We start from the raw sequence: 20,325 nt of genomic DNA, 5'->3' as shown, positions 1-20,325 counted from the left end.
CCAATGGATCATTATTAAGCAGAGTTGAGGGGCCCTAACAGACTCCAGGGAATATCTATACTTAGGTGACCAAAATATCTTATACTAAATGGAAATCAACTGTAAGGATTAGGACTTCACTCACAATTTATTTTCTCGTGTCAGGAGTCAATAGCTCCATAATTTGTTTTAGTCACAGTTTATTTCTGATGGGTAAATATCCACTTAACTATGTATTAAAGACACAGTATTTTTGTCTCTTTTCTCCTTCAGCTACTATTTAGAATGAAAAACATGCTGTGGGAAAAGCATTTATGTTGCGGTCTCAGATTGTAAGCTTTAAAATCTTTGGCTGTCAAGACACAATGCAAAGTCTGTATTTAATACAGGAACTGCTTCCTTCTCCCCACCTGTACCTCTTCCCCAAGTTCAGTTTTCTCATTAAATAAGACTAGCACTTTCATGACAGGCCAGGTCCCAAGGACAGATAATGTTACTATTCCAGCACTCTCTGCAGGTGTTATAGTTTCAGGCTCCCAGATTCTCTATATATCCAATACCTGAAATGATCTTTGTTTCAAAGTCCTAGTGTTATTGATTATACCATAGAGCTGGCCACAGTCTCCACCTGGATCTTAGTTGGTTACTGAGCTGAATTTTATTTTATTGATCCCATATATCTCAAAATAACCCTTCTGATGTTTACCACTTGGAGTATATCCAAACTGGTGTTTGAATTCAGGCCTCAGTAGTAGCTGGCTTTGAGTTCCTTTCCTTTGGTCCCATGCTTTTGGCCTGGACACAGAAATCATTAAGCAGAGCTACAAAGTGAAAATACAACAGCTGAGATCCTAAAAAGCTAACTTCTGTGCAACAATACACCAAATAACGCAGGCTTGAAAGTACTATTAGAACTGAGAAAAATTATAATGGCTTTTTGCTTAGGTTAGACCAATTACACCATGACTTCTAAGACCGTAAAGAAAAAAAATCATATAAGACAAGAAAAGTGGAGTGGTACCCCGCTCACAATAAAGTGTGAATGGAGGGCAATGCATTATAGGGCAATTCTAGCAAATAAGGCAGCTGAGCCACAGAGTGAAACTTGGAAGACTCTGACAAAGAAGGATCAGTGAAAACATTCTCTTTAGGACTAGAATAATCATATTTATGCACTGAAAACATCTCTGGCAACAGTCATTTGCATTTGAGGTAGGAACAAAGGCATAATACTCAAAGAATATTTCTGATGTAAAAAGGAATGAATAGTGTGTGGAAAGGGATGTTCCATACTTTCCCCCACTCATGCCTCTAAGTGCTATTCCTGCCTCACCGCTTTTGATTCCTTCCCAATGAAACCACTGAGAAAAGAGAAAACTAATGGCAATAGTGAACCAGATAAAATTTTCCAATGAAGACCTTAATAAATAACTTTAAAATGGGCATTTTTAAACTTTAGTCATTATTGTAGTATATGGCAAACATGGATTTGTTGGCTTCTTTTTCCATGAACCATCAAAAGTCTTGAAAGCTTCAGAGGTGGTCTTCTGGAAGTTCAAAGTATTATATTTATTGAAGAATGAATTTCACTATTAACCTTACCTGTTTCATATTCTGTTGGCTACTCTACCAATATAAATTTAGTCTTCATAGATTAAAAAAATACTTTTGCATAGCAGCACGTCTGTCCATTATTGTGAAGTTTGCTTTCAAGGGAATTTGATGTTCCATCGTGAGTTAAATTATCTGCTCCCAAAGTAACTTCATTTGCAAAATGTCAGTAAAGTTCCTATTCTCTGTTAAAATTCGAGCCACTCTGTCATATAAATACAGTTAGATGGTGAGATCTCACCACCTTCATGGCAGTCATCAAAAACCTTTAAAAAAGATAAAAGTTTACAATCAAATGAGAGTTTTAAAATTATTACATTATAAGTCTTAAATGTCACCTCTAACTAAAATTTCTGTTAAAAGTATCCAAGATCCAACCATTTTTTAAAGCAGTATTAAAAATAAAATTTTCAGGGCACCTGCATGGCTCAGTTGGTTGTGTCTGCCTTTGGCTCAGGTCATGATCCCAAGGTCCTGGGATCAAGCTCCATGTCAGGTTCCCTGCTCAGCAGGGAGTCTGCTTCTCCCTCTCCCCACTGCTTGTTCTCTCTCTTTCCCTCTCTCAAATAAAAAAAAAAACAAAATCTTTAAAAAATTACATTTCAAAATAACAGTTTCAAAGAGACTAGGGCTGTGTTTAAGAACATGCTGTAATAGGACCTGCTGTGTGATTATAAAGTTAGTGAATATGAGGCCTTTCACTGTAGCACTAAGATGATCTGAGCATCTGCCCATTGGGCCAAAGGCTATCAGCAGGTAACTGGAAAGCAGATCTATATATATGTTTCACTAACCAAATGTTTCATGTTAGCTATATTCGTTTTTGTGAAGAATTCCCACATATGCTCACTGTTTTTTCTGGGACTTAAAACCAGCATACAAAGAACTTAGGCATATAGACAAGGGCTGGTTTAATGAAATAAAACTGACGCCAGCAGCCCCAGAATATAAATGCCCCGAGGGCAGAAGGAGTGCCTGCAGCATACAGCCAGCATGCACATGCCATATGGGACTAGATGAATGAAGAGTAGTGGGGTGTGCTGCAGGGGAAAGAACATATCTGGGTTCCCATCCTGGGTGTTACTTCAAAGCTGTAGCTCCTACACCTTCGTTATCTTCATGCTTACGCAGAAATAATACCACTAGCTCCAAGGGACAGAACTAGGATTAAATGAGACCGACCATGAAAATCTTCAAGAATATGCCTGGACTGTGGTGGGTTCTCAGCAAATCTCATTTTGCTCCCTACTTGGGTTAAATGATCAGCCCTCATTAAAAATTGTCCATTTCAGGGCCAAGGGCAGAAAACACAAATTTCTCTAACTTGGTTATTCTAAAAAAGAATGTAAAGCAATGACTTGTTCATCAAGGGCCCGTCGTCAAGGTTACATGCAGGTTTGAGCTGCTGTTGGTCAACCCTGACAGTCAGAAAACTGGGGTGTGCTTGCTGCTAAGTTAGGTGGCATTTGCACCTGCTGGCAGTCAGGTATGACGTGAAGCCACTTTAACTCACCGGGCAGAGTCCACACGGTGCCCGGACCAAACCCGTGGGTGGGATGATTGGATTGACTGCTCTGTACAGTTTCATGTGTCCGTCTACACTGCCAACTGTGCCTTCTTTTGCAGCAATGATAGTCATCTCCACTTTCCCATCATAAATGAGTGTATTTAAGATCGTTTCAATGTCCTCCATGGACAACTCTACCTGAAAAGGAAATGCATTAGGAAGAACACAAAAAGCACAAGAAGACATCCTTTTGGAGAGTCTTTAAACAGTAAAAGGTCCTCAGTGCCTTGGTGAAATGGGGAAGCATTATGCTGGTGAGTCATTAAAAGCATGGGTTGAAGAGCCCAGGTTAGCACAAACCACTGAAATGCCAGGGACAGAACTCCTAACTCATGTCGAATTTGACACACTCTTATTTTTCCACCCTCTTCAGTGAAATTTAGAAGTCTTCTAAAGTAACAGTTTTGGGGCAAGAATATGATGGAGATTTACAAAATGGTTGAACAGAAAGTTACTTTAAATATCAAACAGTCCAAATTCCTTCTTTTTTTATAAATGAGAGATCTGGGGTCCGGGAAATGAAAATGACTTGTCCAAATGGTCACTTCAGTTTCTTCTCTGATTATGAAAAGCACCTGGCACTGTGTCTTTATGTACAGGTCTTCAAAAACATGCTGACAACACCACTCACATCTTACACGGGGAACACGATACCAATTAAATGACAACTGATGGGATGGCTGATGTTTGGCTTCTACATTGAAAGGTCCCTGAGAAAGTCAAGACCTTGTCAACAGACTATTGCATTTTGGTAGTACAACTCATTGCCAGGCCTCTACTCTGCTGCTTGTATCCCAAGCTGAGTACATACAGAGCCCACAGTGCCTGATGGCATGATAGTCATCTTAGTCTAAATGGCTTAGGACAGTGCTTTCTCAAAGTGGGTTCTGCAGAATGTTCACCCTGAAAAAAGGGTCTTGGTCAAATACGTTTAGAATACTTTGTAAACTATATCCCTATGATGAAGAGTAACCCTTAAAAAGTAAGATGAGGGATGCCTGGCTGGCTCAGTTGGTTAAGCTGCTGCCTTTGGCTCAGGTCACGATCCCGGGGTCCTGGGATCGAGTCCTGAATTGGGCTCCTTTCTCAGCGGGGAGCCTACTTCTCTCTCTTCCACTGCCTGTCACTCTGCCTGCTTGTGTGTTTTCTTTCTCTGACAAATAAATAAATAAATAAAATCTTAAAAAAAAAAATTTAAACAAAAGATGAAAATAAAAACTGTGCTCTCACCTTACTGATCCCCAGTTCACAGATGTACTTCCACACTTCATGTGATGAGGCAAATGAACTATTTCTTTGTATCATTGGATTCTGTTTGCTTTCTCGTGCTGTTTCTGCCTACAAGGGTAGAACCATAAATCTCAGCAAGAACACTAGTATTTTATGAATACAATTATTTAGTGTGATATCAATAGCAGAATATATTAAGAAAAAATTACCAATTTGAATATTTTCAAGTCCTATAAAATATGATATACAAGATTGTTCACTCATTCTTTATGAAGCAACTTTTAAAAAAAGACCTGCAGTGATGTTTCCTGAATTATGGCTCACCTTGGTTTGTAGGAATTTAAAACACTGTTGGTTAAGCACCTCTACAAATTCTGATTCAAAATCCTGATCACTGTACCAGGCTCCACCAGTCACAGATCGGTCCGGTTGCAGGTTATAGAGCATGTATACTTTCTTTTTTGAGGCCTAGGGAAAAAATGTACAGCAGATGTGGTTATAAGATAACCAAGTCTTCCAGGGGTGCCTGATTAAGCATCTGACTCTTGGTCTCAGCTCAAGTCATGATCTCAGGGTCATGAGATCGAGCCCCCGGCTTGTGCCCATGCACTCTCTATAAATAATCAATCAATCAATCTTGGTGGTGGGGGGAGGAGAAGATAATCAAGTCTTCCAAAACTGAGATTTAAAAAAACCCTTGGGGTGCCTAGTGGTTAACCTAGTTGGTTAAGCGCCTGCTTTCGGATCAGGTTTTGATACTGGGGTCCTGGGATCGAGCCCTGCATCGGGATCCCTGCTCCGTAGGGAGCCTTACCTCTCCTCCTCCTTCTGCTGCTCCCCCTGTCAACTAAATAAATAAGACCTTTAAAAAATAAAATAAAATAATTTTAAAAGCCCTCAACACTTTTTTTTTTTTTTTTTGGAGTCAGGGGTGAGAGAGGGAGAGAGACTTAAGCAGGTTCCACACCCAGCACAGAACTGACCCTGAGATCATGAACTGAGCTAAGATCAAGAATCGAATGCTTAACTGACTGACCACCCAGGCACCCTTCAGAATTTTATATTTTAAGCAGTTTCAGATTTATACAATTATTGTAAAGATGGTACATTTACCTTGTGCTCAGTTTCCCCTCTTAACATCTTACATTAGTAGGGTGCATTTATTACAATTAATGAACCAATATTGATGCATTATTATTAACTAAAGTCCATACTTCTTTGAGGTTTCCTTAGTTTTTGCCTAATATCCTTTTTCTGGCCCAAGAACGTATTCAGGATACCACATTACATTTACTTGTCATGTTTCCTTGGCAGATTCCCAAACTTTCCTTGCTTTTGATAACTTGCCAGTTCTGAGAATTACTGGACGGGTGTTCTGTAGGACATCTGTTGACTGGGATTTGTCTGATGTTTTTCTCACAACAAGATCAGGAGAAGGACCATGGAGGAAAAGTGCCCTTCTCATCACATCCTGTCAAGGGCACTTGAACTTCAAGTTATGACTGATCACCACCAATAGGACTTCTCAGTGTTGAGGTTAACCTTGATCATGTGGCTTGTTTCTCCACTGTAAACTGACTTTTTTCACCTAGCCTTTCCATGTGTGGAAGGAAATCACTATGCACAGCCCACACTTAAGGAGTGGGAGTTACTTTCTATCTCCTTGAGGGTGGAATGTCCACTTTAGATTACTTGGACGACTTCTGCTTGTCTATTCTGCATCTACTCATGGGAGATCTGTTATTTATTTACTTATTTGAGAGGGGGAGAGAGAGCAAGTACAAGTGGCGGGGAGGGAGTGGGACAGTCAGACTGCACTGAGCCTGGAGTCCAGTGTGGGGCTTAACCTCACAACCTTCAGATCTCGACCTGAGCCAAAATCAAGAGTCGGACACTTAACTGGCTGAGCCACCCAGGCGACCTGATCCGTCATTTATTTATTTAAACATTTATATCCGTATGGACTCATAAATATTTTTTTATGCTTTGGGTTATAATCTAATACTACTTTAGTTTGAAACCTTGAGAACATGATGTAAATGAAAGAAGCCTGACACAAAAGACTACACAGTGTATGATTCTATTTATACGAAATGTCCAGAGTAGGCAAATCTCCAGGGACAGAAACTACATGTCAGTGCCTATGGGCAGGGAGGCTGGGAAGTGACTCCTATTGGGATCATATTTCAGGAGTGATCAAAATGTCCTAAAATTAGAATAATGTGATAGATGCATGACTGTGAGTATACTATAAACTACCAAAATGTACATTTTAAGCATATGAATTTAACAGTATGTCAATGATTTCAATAAAACTTTTATTAAAAATAAAGATGGAGGGGCGCCTGGGTGGCTCAGTGGGTTAAGCCTCTGTGTCTCTCTCGGTCAAATAAATAAATAAATAAATTTTTAAAAAAGATTTTGTTTAGGAGCGTCTGGGTGGCTCAGTGGGTTAAAGCCTCTGCCTTCGGCTCAGGTCATGGTCTCAGGGTCCTGGGATCGAGCCCCACATCAGGCTCTCTGCTCAGCGGGGAGCCTGCTTCCCCCTCTCTCTCTGCCTGCCTCTCTGCCTACTTGTGATCTCTGTGTCAAATAAATAAATAAAATCTTTAAAAATAAGTAAATAAAGATGGAGAAGAAAGATTGGTAAAGTGAAGCTGGGCGATCAGTATGTGGGGACTTATATTATTTTCTCTACTTTTGTATATATTTGAAGTCATCCATTAAAAAGGCTGAAGGGAGGTAATGTTCTAAATTAGGGACTGGGGAGCGCCTGCGTGGCACAGTTGGTTAAGCGTCTGGCTATTGATTTTGGCTCAGGTCATGATCTCAGGGTTGTGAGATCGAGCCCCGTGTCAGGCTCCATGCTCAGCTCCAAGTCTGTTGGAGATTCTCTCTCTCCTTTACCCCATTCCCCTTCCTGTGATCGTGCACACGTGCTCTCTCTAATAATAAAAATCTTTACAGTAAATAAATAAATAAGGGAGTAAGTTAAAAATAAAATCTCAGATGAACATCAAATTCTTTTTTTAAATTATTTCTAAGAGTTTTTATTTATTTATTTGACAGACAGATCACAAGTAGGCAGAGAGGCAGGCAGAGAAAGACAGGAGGAAGCAGGCTCCCCACTAAGAAGAGAGGCTGATGTGGAGCTCTATCCCAGGACCCTGGGATCATGACCTGAGCCGAAGGCAGAGGCTTTAACCCACTGAGCCACCCAGGCACCCCGAACATCAAATTCTTATTTGCTGAAATCCTCATTCAATCACACTTAAGAGGAATCTCGGCTTTTCTGCTGCTGGGTCAGTGAGGTCAGCAGCTGGTGTCCCTGTGGAGTAGAAATCCCTGCAGGAGATCATGGGAGGGGAGCGGGGTGGTGTGGGAGAGGAGGAGAAATGCCATGTCCTGGAACGGACCCTCTACCAGGACAGAGATCTTTCTCTGACTTGTTCACTAACATAGCCCAAGCACGCACAACAGTGCCTGGCACAGAGCAAACATACAATAGGTATTTGTTGAATGAGTGATCTAATAGCTAAAATGAAGTAAATTATCTCACATGCTGAAAATCCAGGAAAAATGTTTATGATTCCAAAAATTCCTTACTGAAGAGTATAGTAGTTTTAGCTTTTCAAGTTGGTGAGACACAAAGAATTAATTAGGTGGTGATAAATCTAAGCAACGTCTCCAAACCAATCCAATATGAGCTAAATTTTTAGAAATCTTTTCGACTGGTAGTTTTAAATCATGACATAGCTTGAAGAACAATAAGATCTTGAAACATACTCAGAGCAAAACATATACAATGAACACTTCGGGGAAGGAAAGAGAAAACTACTCACTGCCACAGACTTAACAGCTTTGATAAGCTTCTTACTTTCCAAATTCTTTAGAATTTTGTTAATTTCTGTTAATGGCAAGTTACTTTTGTACCGGATATCTCTGCTCCATATTCCTGTAAGAAAATAAAGTAAAATGAGTTCAACACCACAGGATTTGTGTTTATAGTCCTATTGCTTACATCACAGGACAAAACTAGCCAAATATGTATATATGTATACATTCCTAGGGCATAGCTATTGGAAAAACAGAGGTAAGAATCTCAGATAACAACAAAAATATGCAAAACGATAAGTTATGTGCTCTATCTGCTAACCAGAAAGTTCTTGGGACTCCTAGTGTGACACCTTTTAAAAAACATGTGAAAAAGATACTTTTCAATGGAAGAAAAATCTTAAATGTTACTGCATTAACTTACATTGTCTCTTCCATCCCCTTCCACACCCCAACTTTTGTTTTCTATTATTTTTACTTTAGATTGTATTTAGATTATAACTTAAGTTTGAGCCAAGCTCAGGTGCCACTGTCAATGGAGAGCAAAAAAACTCTTTATGTAAGCATCTGTGTGCATGTATACCCATTATTTATATCCTATATTTAGGAGATGAAAAAATGGAAGACTGCAGTTCTTATAGCCACCGAAAGCCCTGTGCAAGAAGCTAGGATTTCTGTTTCAAAGAAGGGTTGTATGTGGAATTTTTTATTAAACATATTACCTATCTTCTTTCCAGCACAGAGGCATAATGAGATAGGAAGAATTAAAAAAACAAAACAAAACAAAACCATAGAGAGGGGGGTTGCCTGGGTAGCTTAGTCTGGTAAGTGTCTGCCTTTCGCTCAGGTTGTGGTACTGGGGTTCTGGGATCCAGCCCCACATGGGGCTCCCTGCTCAGTGGGGAGTCTGCTTCTCCCTCTCCCCAGTCTCCCCGCTTGTTCTCTCTCCCTCATTCAAGTAAATAAATACTTAAAAAAAAAGAGAGAATGGCTTTTGTCATGTCTATTTTTAAAATATTAAACTCCTAATAATATAAGAATGATATGATTTCAAATGATATCATTGCTGATACATTGTTGAAACTAATATCAGGGACTCAAATAGATCCTAAGTTGTAGTAATAGCTATTAGGTATAGTTCTGTAAGAAGGATAGAGAAAACGGAACAGTTGCTGAGGGATCTCTATCGGGACACTACCACAGTGCACTGGACATCCCTCTGGTTTTTGCAAAAACCAGAGAGAGAGATGGTATTATCCACAATTTACAGGTAAGATGAAGATGAAGAAATGAAGGCCTCCAAAGTTTAGAAGTGAGAATTGAAAAAAAAAAACAAAAACCCTTAAGTTTTAACTGGTTTATTTTCTATCGACAGTACCTTCCCATGGTTCAGAATTTATAACTTTCTTTCCATCCTGGCCCACAGCCACCTAGCTCCTGCCTCCCTACTAATAGGAATGGCATCACACCTGGGTGTCCTTCAAGCATATGCATGTTACATATTTCTATTTCCTCTTCTTTTAACATACATGGCAACATTCTCTATATGTCGATCTGCACCCTGGCAAGCCAGAGCTCAGTCCCTATTTCTGGTCCTAAAGACAATGTTTTTTTTCTGTTTTTTCCTTCACATGCTTACCTTTATTCACATGCTTACCTTTATTTCCTGCATCTTCTATGATTTGATATACTAGTTTTTCTTGGTTATCTGATCCTTTCATTTTACTGCAGGGGAATAAAGTAGAATTAAAAAGGCAAAGAAATACAGGATAATCTAATAATCTACATGACTATTTTAATGAATTAGCAGACAAGGTCATCACATTGACTTATTTACCAAAATAAGGGCTTACCTTAAAAAGAATGAGACAGGGCTGTATGTACCAGAATGAAAAGATGTCCAAGATATAGTAAGTGAAAAAAACAAGTTGCAAAACAGTATGGATAGCATGATCCCATTTTTGTTTAAAAAAAAAAAAAAAAAAGAAAAGAAAAAAAGAAAAGAGATTATATATATAGTATATAAATATATAATCATTTCTATATATTTATATATATTCCTAGAAAAAAGGACATATACCAAATTATTAAGAGCAGTTATCTCTGAGAAATGGAACTCATGATAAGAGGCAGGGATGGTATGCAGGACAAGTTTTCATTATGCAATTCTATATTGACATTTCTACCCCAAATACATATTTACATTTGTAATAATAGACATTTCTTAAAATAAAAAAATTGGGGCTTACCCAGCATTCTGAGAATCCTTTATTCTATACAGTAGTCCCGTATTGCTCCTTAAGAGATCCAACTGACCCTAAAGGTTGTTTTTTTTTTTTTTTTTTTAATAGAAAATAACAATGAATTATTCTGGAGATATTTCAAATCAATCACAAATGTTAATGTATTCTTTAAAATTATACACAAACCAAAATATCCTATCCAGCACAGTTCTTTGTTAGTTCCTCACTTGAGACTTAAGTTTTTGCCTACATATCACATGTAATATATTTTTGAAAACTTAGCTCTTTAGTTCATCACTTTCCAAAATATAAATACCTAACAGTTTCCTATATGCTATATTCTGGCTTGGTTATATGACCAATGCATAACGAATTCTGAAAAGCAGCTTTAGAATAATAAATAAAAATCCATATTCAAATTCAAATAAATTCACTAAGTATAAACATAAAAATGAAAATATAATTTATATAAACAAAAAGTTCAAATAAAGACTAACATGCATAAATATTCTGTAACATGATGACTCAATAAAATCTGCAATGTTAACAGTGACATCTACTGATTTGTGTGATTTCTAATGTATTACATGACAGGCAGAAAGGTCAAGTAATGAATAAAAGATGCAATGGTTTCAGTTTTATATAAAAAATCAAGGAGTGCCTGGGTGGCTCAGTCGTTAAGCTTCTGCCTTCGGCTCAGGTCATGATCCCAGGGTCTTGGGTTTGAGCTCTGCATCGCATGCTCCTTGCTCTCTCCCTCTCCCACTCCCCCTACTTGTGTTCCCTCTCTCACTGTGTCCCTCTCTCAAATAAATAAAATCTTTGAAAAACAAAAACAAATCAAAAGGAAAGCAAAGCCTGTCTGATGTGCTTTTGAAATTACTTGGGCCTTTGGGCCTGAACTCAGGAGCACTCAGGTGGCTGTACCACTGGGCTTCTGGCAGTGTGGGGAATCCATGACTGAGAGGCCCCATTCCTGTGAGTTAAGACTGGGACGGCACATGACTTGCAAACAGGTTTATATATGGATGAACAGTAATAATTTCCTCCCCAGACCCCACTAGGCAAAACTGAACCACAAAGTTCCATTTGAAGGTAGTTTATCATTTATTTATTTATTAATAAAAATATTTTATTTATTTATTTGACACAGATCACAAGTAGGCAGAGAGGCAGAGAGAGAGGAGGAAGCAGGCTCCCCACAGGGCAGAGAGCCCAATGTGGGGCTTGATCCCAGGACCTTGGGATCATAACCTGAGCCGAAGGCAGAGGCTTTAACCCACTAAGCCACCCAGGCGCCCCTACTATTTATTTTTTTAAAAGATTTTATTTATTTGACAGAGAGAGCACAAGGAGGCAGAGTTGCAGGGAGTGGAAGAAGCAGACTCCCTGTTGAGCAGAGAGCCCAATGTGGGGCTCGATCTCAGGACCCTGGGATCATGATCAGAGCCAAAAGCAGACACTTAAGTGACTGAGCCACCCAGTGCCCCTGGAGGTTAATTCAGCCTATGAATGTTTGCTCAACGCCCGTACTATGATATATATTTGGGGGGACCAACATGAATTCTAAAAGAGAATTGCACAGCTGATTTCAATTATCTGGTCAGCATTAACATAAAGGTAAGTAAAGGGTGGGATGGCCACTCAGAGTAGCAGCTTTGGCCCAAACTGCGGAGTTCAGGAAGACTTTCTGGGAAACAGGAAGCAGAGCTGAGTCTTGAAGATAATGAGGAGTCAGTCTGTGAAGAAATGGAACCTGAGGCATGAAGTGGCAGGGAACCAAAAACAATCTGTTCCTCTGAAACCTAACTTTTGAGGCAGAGTGGCGGCAGATGGGGCAAATGAGGAAGGTAGTGGCTCAGTCTGGTAAAGCCAGGAGTTTGGACTTGAACCTCTAGTGCCGAGAGGATTCTGCGACTTGGCCAGATCTGTGTTTGAGACGATCAGGCAGGCTTCTCTAAGGCAGATGAAGCCAGAAGAGCCAGTTAGAATACGGCATAATAGTCCAGGAAAAAGCCAAGACCTGAACACATGCAGGAGTAGTAGGAAGGGAAATGAGGGGGCAAATCTGAGAGCTCTTTTAAGAGCTACAATCAGCAACACTTTGTGATTCACTAATACTTATTCCCTTAAAATTCATCATAGTTCCACCATTGTTTATATCCTCTAGACAACAGGACTGGCAGTAGATGGGGCTGCAGAGGTGGAGAAAGAAAGGGGGAGGTGTGGAGGATGATTTTCAGACAGAAAGCAAAAGGCTGAAAGAGCAGTCGCGGGACAAAAGCAGTTTCCATTGGCACTACCTCCAGCATCCCTTCCACTATCCCTCCTGGAGCCAAGTCCTTCACTGAGGTGAACTGATTAGAAATCACCAACAGTACTAACAAAGAGGTCAGCAATCTGGCCCACTGCTTGTTTTTATAAAGTGCTACTGGAATGCAGCATGCTCATTGGTTTATGTATGCAGGTCCATGGCTACTTTCTTACAGAGTTGAATACTTGTGAAAGAAACCACGTGGCCTGCAAAGCCTAAATACATACTATCCGGCACTTTACAGAAAGTCAAGTTCTCCAGCCATTGAGCTAGAGGGTTGAAGGGAGAAGTTTAACAGAAATTTCATGTGTCCTCAAATTTCTATGAGGTCTTAGTGTGGAAATCTTTTAACCAAATTCTACTACGACCAAACTGAAATACTTTCATGATAGGGGAACTTTGATGTAGGGGAAATGGAAGGGCAAATAGGTAGACTTAGAGGATGGGGTCCCACAAGGTGGGTGTTTCTGGACAGTGGAGGAGAATGACATTAAGGCCCCAGAACAAGAGAGGAGGTAAAAGCAGGTAGAAGGGCTTCATTGAAAGACTACATTGTAGTGTTATTTGACTCATTCTTGCCTCCTGAAATGTTCAGGGTGAAATTGTGAAGAATGAAACCCTAATGAACTGGCTCGGTGATAGTTGGTAGAGGACACATTTCATAGCGAATGGCCCAACACTGGCAGCAGGAAGCAAACAGAAGGTGAGAGCAGACTAGTCCCGTGTGCCCTGTGTACATGATGACAATTAGGTTAACAAATACAATGGTTAAAACAAAATACATTTATTTCATTCAATTTTTAAAATATTTATTTCAGAAAGAGAGAGAGAGAGAGAGAGCAAGTGAGCACATAGGGGAGGGGGGAAGAGGGAGAAGGACAGAGAAAATCTCAGGAAGACTCTTCACTGAGCACACAGCCCACGTGGGTCTTGATCCCACAACCCAGAGATCATGACCTGAGGGGAAACCAACAGTTAGATGCTTAACTGACTGTACCACACAGGTGCCCCTCATTCATCTTGTAAAATTATGTGTAATTATTTCTTCTTTCCTCAGTTCAGGCAGTCTGAGCTGTTTTTTGGCTTGGAAGCTTAAGACACTTTTGAATGGTTTCACAACTACATACATGGAAATAATGACAATCACAGCACATAAATGATTATATGAACTAGTTGAATTTGCCTTACCATGGACAGGAGTCTATTGATGGCCACGGCCCGCTGCTGGGCTTCTATATGAGGCATTTCATTCTGAATTACTTGGTCTGTGATTCCATGGGGAAACTGGTGACATAATTCTATAATCCTAGGAACAAAGGCAATAATATTATTCATGTTTTTACCTGTTTCAAGGGGGTGGGAATACAAGCAGAACAGTTTGAAATTGTGTCTTTACTCAAATTTGGCAGATAATCTGTTTTTTTGTATTTTTGGTTTTTTAGTGTGGTGGTGGGGGTAAAGAGGGAAGGGTGGAGGGAGAGGGAGAGAATCATGCCTGGCTCCATCTCACAACCCTGAGATCATGATCTGAACTGAAATCAAGAGTTGGATGCTTAACCTACTGAGATACCCAGTAAAGTGCCCCACGCTAAAATCAGATAATCTGGGTTTCTACGATGGTTCTGAATCAAAACATGTTAGAAAGTGAGCAAGATAAAGTACATATTTACATTATACTATTACTTAAGAGGAATGTTTCTTTTCCTCACTAATACGAACTTAAAATTAGAACAAAAGTCAAATGAAAACACAGAAAAAAATTAAAGCTGAAGCTTCAATATTCTCAGATGGAACAAGTATGACAAAATTAACATTCAGTTGTTGGGCAGCCATAAGTCTGCAAGGAGGAGTCAAATCAGACACCTCTGGTAGGAAGGCAAAATTTGTTAGGACAAGTCACCATAACTGGGGCTTGCTTTTGGAATTATCTCTACCAAACAAAAATAATTCCAAATATCCACCCTGTCATAGGATCATCATACGTGTTTTCATAAGTTTGAGAAAATTAAGGTCTTTTAAAACTATGAAAACCTAAAAATAGCAGTGCACGGAGAGCGAATTTAAAATTAGGAGAGGCTTTAGGTGACCTAAAAATCTTGACTTAAGTACTGCACGGAACCACTTGGCTTAATGTTTCTTCAAAAGCACAAACTGCACCTTAACTTCACCCAAATGTTCTGTCGTGGGAGTTCCCTTAGCGACAAGAGCGATCCTGGATCAAAATATGTAGCTACAAGCACTACGGGAAAAACGCCGTGTCCTCTCTGGGGCACCTGGGTGGCTCAGTCGTTAAGCGTCTGCCTTTGGCTCAGGTCATGGTTCCGGGGTCCTGGGATCGAGTCCCCGCATCAGGCTCCCTGTTGGGCAGGAAGCCTGCTTCTCCCTCTCCCACTGCTTGTGCACCCTCTCTTGCTGTGTCTCTCTCTGTCAAAGAAATAAATAAAATCTTGAAAAAAAAAAAACAAAAACAAAAACCAACCAACCAAACAAAAAAACGCCGTGTCCTCTCTGGGCATAGATCACCTTAATGCAGGAGGGAAGCACATCATCACAACTTTCCAAACAGTACCCGGACAAGGGGAGATAAAGTTACAAACTGTCACACTCGCTCGGAACTTTTTAAGAAGTCTGCGTTCCAGGCACAGGAGACGGGTTCCAAATCCCCAATCCCCTTCCTGCGCGTGCCGGTATCTACCGAGGGTCCCGGGATTAGGAGTCCCGCTGCCCAAACGACCGGTCGCCTGCGGAGAGGCTCCAGAGCCGGGAAGCGAGACTCACTCACTGGTTTTACCTGTTTTCTATTTCGACTGGATCCGCGTCGGGCGGCTGCACCTTCACTTTCACCTCAGCCATGACTCCCCAGTTCCCGGCCACTCGGTGGGAGACGCTCGGGGTAGCCACACAGCCAGTTGGGGAACCGAGGAACCGGGCAATAAGGGGGAAACGGTGCCGGGCTTGGGCAAGGGGCCTTCTTCGTCGTGTCGCAGCCGGTCCTTACTTGTTCTGTCGGCTTGAGGTGGCCAAGGCGCGCCTGACCCGCCTCACTTGCCCGCGCCGTTACATCTTGTTTTTCTGAATGTTAATACTTGTCAGACGAACGAGCCTGGTTCCCTCACTGTGAGTTAGGACGCCACCTCCGAGCACTTTCCAATGTCAGTGAAGGCATATTCTCAGAGGCCTGCAGCGAAGGCTTAGGAAAGGCGCTCGAGGCAGGTACCAGCCTCTGGGCCTAGCGGCAAGGACGAAGCTGGTTGCTAGGAAGTCCGTGTCCGCCAATCACCTGCTCGGCTCTCGTGGGCGGACCCCGATTCGCAGCGTCTGTGGAAACCCAGGAGGCGGCCTTGGAGAGGGCAGGAGGAGGTGAGAGGTGGGCTTCCTGACTGGGGACCGTGGCGGTACCTCGGGGCCCCAATCCAGGTCCCGGTGGCTAGAGGAGGAGGGGAGAGGCGGAGAAGGGGCTCCCTCACTCCAGCTGAAAGGAAGCGGGCGCCCTTATTTGCCCCCGAAGGACAGGGACAGGAACCGGAAGGGGTTCCGGATCCCGGCGGCGAGGGGGCGGTATTGATGGAAAGAGTTGAGGGGTTAGGGGTGCCATTGATCCCAGACTGCATGTGGACCTAGCATGTCGGCCTACGTCTTGATCCTCTTCGCTTGGGGCCCACTGGCCGCCCTAGCCTCCCAAAGGTACCTCCTTAATTGCAGCGGGTATGACTTCCCGATTTTTTTTGGATTAATTTTTCAGCTATTTTAATTTTTTTATATATGTAAAGAGTTTATTTATTTATTTGACAGACAGAGATTACAAGTAGTCAGAGAGGCGGGCAGAGAGAGGGTGAAGCAGGCTCCCTGCTGCCGAGAGCCCGATATGGGGCTCGATTCCAGGACCTTGAGATCATGACCTGAGCCGAAGGCAGAGGCTTAACCCGCTGAGCCACCCAGGCGCCCCTCGGCTATTTTAATTTTAACTGCCTCTGACTTAAATGGAAAAATGAGGAACAGCACCTCCTTCTCCCCTCCCTCCCCCTTCCCGGAGTCCAGCCATCCTTCTGTAGAGGCTATTACTCTAAAATCAGTATCTGCAATTTAAATTCTTAGCCTCTGATCTGGAACTATCCAACCAGCCATTAAAGTCACTTCTTAAATTTAGTTATCCGACTTTAGGGAATGTAGTCTGGGACAAAATTCAAACCAGAAGTTGTTCAGAGCAACATTAATTTTTAAAGATTTTATTTATTTATTTGACTGAGAGAGAGAGAGAGAGACAGAAAGAAGGGGAATACAAGAAGGGGGAGTGGGAGAGGGAGAAGCAGGCCTTCCGCTGAGCAGGGAGCCTGAGGCAGGGCTCTATCCCAGGATCTGGGATCATGATTTGAGCCCAAGGCAGACGCTTAATGACTGAGCCAACCAGGCACTCCCAGAGCAGCATTTAGAATTGAACAGACCAAAACTAAAAAGAAACTAGTAATAGTCTAAATGCCCAACCACAAAATGATAAATAAGATTATGTAAGTATGTGGAAAATTGTAAATAAAAGAGTGAGGATGCAAGAAGTACACTATAAAAATAGGATGAATATAGATTATAACTGAGTGAAAATTATGAATCCATAACCACTGAAATTTGAAAAAGGGACACAGAAATATAAATGGTTGTTGTATTAAGGTGAGGGTTGTTTCCCCCGCCATATCCTTTATACATTAAGAATTATACTCTATCCCACCAAAAAGATCAGTAAGACCTCCCTACTTGTACTTGATTATTTATAAATACAAGAGATGGAGTGGGAGTCTTTTTGTTTGTTGCTCACTGTTTATATCCGTGCCAACTTTCTTTCAGCTGAAGCCTGGTACTCTGCCATCCTTCTAAAATTTCTTTGCAGCTTTCAAATGCAAGAACCACTTGGCAACAACAGCAGGGCCTTGGACCTAGAGCTTTCCCAAGGGAGTTGGCTCTAAATGAACATTTCATGCCACATACAGAGTTACTACTGTTCCTCTTGGGTGATGACTTACCCTGAAGTCAAGAGAGGTGGCATGTTGACAAAAGGCAAGAAAGGGTGATAATGATTTAGGGGAAGCTCAGATCAGATCAGTAGTGATGGTCTCTGTTCTGATAGATAGTAGTCTCCCCTTATCTGCAGTTTTGCTTTCCATGGTTACTCTTACCTGCAGTCAACTGGGGCCTAGAAGCAGATGATCCTCTTTCTGATGGCAGAAGGTCAATGGTAGCCTAATGTCACATCACAGTGTCTAGGTCATTCACCTCACTTCATCTCATCACGGAAGCATTTTATCATCTCACATCATCACAAGAAGGGTGAGTACAGTGCAATATTTTGAGAGAGACCGCATTCACAAAACTTTAATTACAGTATGCTATTTTAATTGTTCTATTTTATTATTGTTGTTAATCTCTTACTGTGACTAATTTATAAATTAAACTTTACCATAAGTGTATATGTATAGGATAAAACAGTATATATAGGGTTTGGTAATATCTGTCGTTTCAAGCCTCCATTGGGGGTCTTGAACATTTCCCCTGTGGACAAGGGGGAGGGGACTGTTGTATTCATCTAATTTGTTCATTTAAAATAATTTTATTTCCCCATCCCATTCTTTCATTCTGTTTTCTCAGAAGTGAGGTAAGTGTTTAGATAATCAAAATCCCACATAAGCCCTCAACAGCAGAAATGCAGCTGAAACAATAATTATTTGAATTACAAATTAAATAATGGTTTTGATGACATTCTCTTTAGTTTTTTATTGGTTTTGCTGTATTTAAACCACATACTTCTCTTTAACTTTTGTGTTCAAAAAGATATGCCCATTGGAATTTATTTTCCTTTACTTTTTTTAATGTAAGGAGGGAAGATGACTGCAGGCTCAGTGTGTGTCCCTCAGATCATACCATTGCGAGTGCCTCCCCCCGGAAGAGCCAACCATGAAATTGATAACAATACACTTTTGGAAATGAAATCTGGTAAGAATCAAATGTACCTGAAAGCATGTAAAATAACTGCCATGCTCTTTAGGTTCCTTGGGTTGTTAATTTTTCACTTTGCATGCTTTCTGCAATTAGGGCCTTGGGAATTTTGTAAAGGTTCCAAAATTCGAAACAGTGTGGTACTTGGTGGTTTATAGAGTGGTATATTTTTATATGAAAGCAGTTGGCTTTGACCAACTTTTCATTTGTATTAGTAGATAATTGCAGCAATGCCTTGATTCACATTAGCCAAGGTAAGATGTCCTGGTTCTTGCCGGGACTTTCCCAGGATTCTCATCATTTTGCTGGGATAGTAATTTGACCTACTAACACAGGCTTTCCAGTCAGATGTGCTGGGGATTAAATCCTGATTTGGACAACTTCTAATGATACATTACTTAGCCTTTCTGAGTCTCAGTTTTCTCATTGTTAGTAAGAATAATGTCTGCCGTTTGGAGCCACTGTGAGGATTAAACGAGTTGACACATTATGTGAGGTACGTAGCATCTGGCACATAGTAATGCCAAAATAAATCTTAACTATTTTTACAGAAAGAAAGTGGTGAATATATTTCCTGGTAATAACAGGAATTTATATATACATATACACACGTATATACATATATGCACTCACACATATACACACATAAAAATCTACATATATATACACATATGTATATAATTAACATGAGAAGAGAAAGCTTTTTTTAAAAGATTTTATTTATTTATTTGACAGACAGAGATCACAAGTAGGCAGAGAAGCAGGCAGAGAGAGAAGAAGGGAAGCAGGCTCCCCGATGAGCAGAGAGTCCAGTGCGGGGCTCGATCCCAGGACCCTCGGATCATGACCTGAGCCAAAGACAGAGGCTTTAACCCACTGAGCCACCCAGGTGCCCCGAGAAAGCTTTTTTTCTTTTTCTTAATCTTTGTGCCCTGAGTGGGGATTAAACTCATGACCCTGAGATTAAGAATCGCATGTTCTACTGACTGACCCAGCTGGGTGCCTCAGGAAAGTTTTATAGATAGAACATATGAACAAATACTTGTTTAAAAAGGCTTTGAAATTCCAATTATATATTTTGATAGTTAATGTGTAAAATCTATTTATCTGTATTTCTGGTGACCCCTGTGCTTCCTAGACAAATTCCAACTAAGAATATAATATACTGGGACGCCTGGGTGGCTCAGTTGGTTAAGCAGCTGCCTTCGGCTCAGGTCATGATCCCGGCGTCTTGGGATCGAGTCCCACATCGGGCTCCTTGCTTGGCGGGGAGCCTGCTTCTCCCTCTGCCTCTGCCTACTACTCTGTCTGCCTGTGCTCGCTCGCTCACTCTCTCTCTCTAACAAATAAATAAATAAAATCTTAAAAAAAAAAAAAAAAAGAATATAATATACTATATCTCCCTTTATCTTAAAAGCTAGTATTATTTTATTTTTTATTTTTTTATTTTTTAAGATTTTATTTATTGATTTGACAGAGAGAGATCACAAGTAGACAGAGAGGCAGGCAGAGAGAGAGAGAGGGAAGCAGGCTCCCCGCTGAGCAGAGAGCCCGATGCGGGACTC

General features: G+C 40.9%; 2 protein-coding genes across 12 annotated transcripts in view; one reads left to right on the top strand and one right to left on the bottom strand.

The window, feature by feature from the left end:
• Window positions 1-592: 592 nt before the first annotated feature.
• On the bottom strand, window positions 593-15,976 carry POLR3F (RNA polymerase III subunit F). 4 transcript variants are annotated; one of them, XM_032859267.1, is made up of 10 exons: window positions 15,570-15,713; window positions 13,967-14,084; window positions 10,471-10,538; window positions 10,075-10,095; window positions 9,879-9,946; window positions 8,230-8,342; window positions 4,712-4,855; window positions 4,388-4,495; window positions 3,104-3,295; window positions 595-1,856 (listed from the first exon to the last, which is right to left on the bottom strand). In XM_032859267.1, the coding sequence occupies exons 1-10, from the start codon at window positions 15,629-15,631 to the stop codon at window positions 1,779-1,781; spliced, it is 972 nt and encodes a 323-aa protein (XP_032715158.1). In that variant the 5' UTR covers window positions 15,632-15,713; the 3' UTR covers window positions 595-1,778. The 4 variants fall into 4 exon arrangements, with proteins under 4 accessions (XP_032715161.1, XP_032715160.1, XP_032715158.1 ...); XM_032859270.1 differs by lacking the exon at window positions 3,104-3,295 and having other exon boundaries at window positions 593-1,856; window positions 15,570-15,976; XM_032859269.1 differs by lacking the exon at window positions 4,712-4,855 and having other exon boundaries at window positions 594-1,856; window positions 15,570-15,972.
• A 51-nt stretch (window positions 15,977-16,027) lies between these two features.
• Window positions 16,028-20,325, top strand: part of DZANK1 (double zinc ribbon and ankyrin repeat domains 1) — a 62,644-nt gene continuing 58,346 nt past the window's right edge. The window contains exons 1-3 of one of the 8 annotated variants that reach the window (XM_032859258.1): window positions 16,028-16,138; window positions 17,919-18,094; window positions 18,641-18,757. In XM_032859258.1, coding sequence (XP_032715149.1) covers window positions 18,649-18,757 — 109 coding nt within the window. In that variant the 5' untranslated portion in view covers window positions 16,028-16,138; window positions 17,919-18,094; window positions 18,641-18,648. Of the gene's footprint in view, window positions 16,146-16,359; window positions 16,463-17,474; window positions 18,095-18,640; window positions 18,758-20,325 lie in introns of those variants that run through there. The other 7 variants (XM_032859257.1, XM_032859259.1, XM_032859262.1 and 4 more) reach the window with 7 other exon arrangements.

Source organism: Lontra canadensis, unplaced genomic scaffold, assembly GCF_010015895.1.
Source record: "Lontra canadensis isolate GAN:19392208 unplaced genomic scaffold, GSC_riverotter_1.0 scaffold16, whole genome shotgun sequence".
NCBI lineage: Eukaryota > Metazoa > Chordata > Mammalia > Carnivora > Mustelidae > Lontra > Lontra canadensis.
The sequence above is the reverse complement of the archived record's forward strand: the minus strand, read 5'-3'. Positions and strand labels throughout refer to the sequence as shown.

Bases quoted from the DNA above. Each gene is read 5' to 3' on its own strand.
- POLR3F (XM_032859267.1), bottom strand. From the start codon at position 15,631: ATGGCTGAGGTGAAAGTGAAGGTGCAGCCGCCCGACGCGGATCCAGTC. The intron at 8,343-9,878 runs GTAAGCATGTGA...ATTTTCTTACAG, and splicing joins AGAAGATGCAGGAAATAAAG to GAATATGGAGCAGAGATATC. The intron at 4,496-4,711 runs GTGAGCCATAAT...CTACCCTTGTAG, and splicing joins TTAAATTCCTACAAACCAAG to GCAGAAACAGCACGAGAAAG.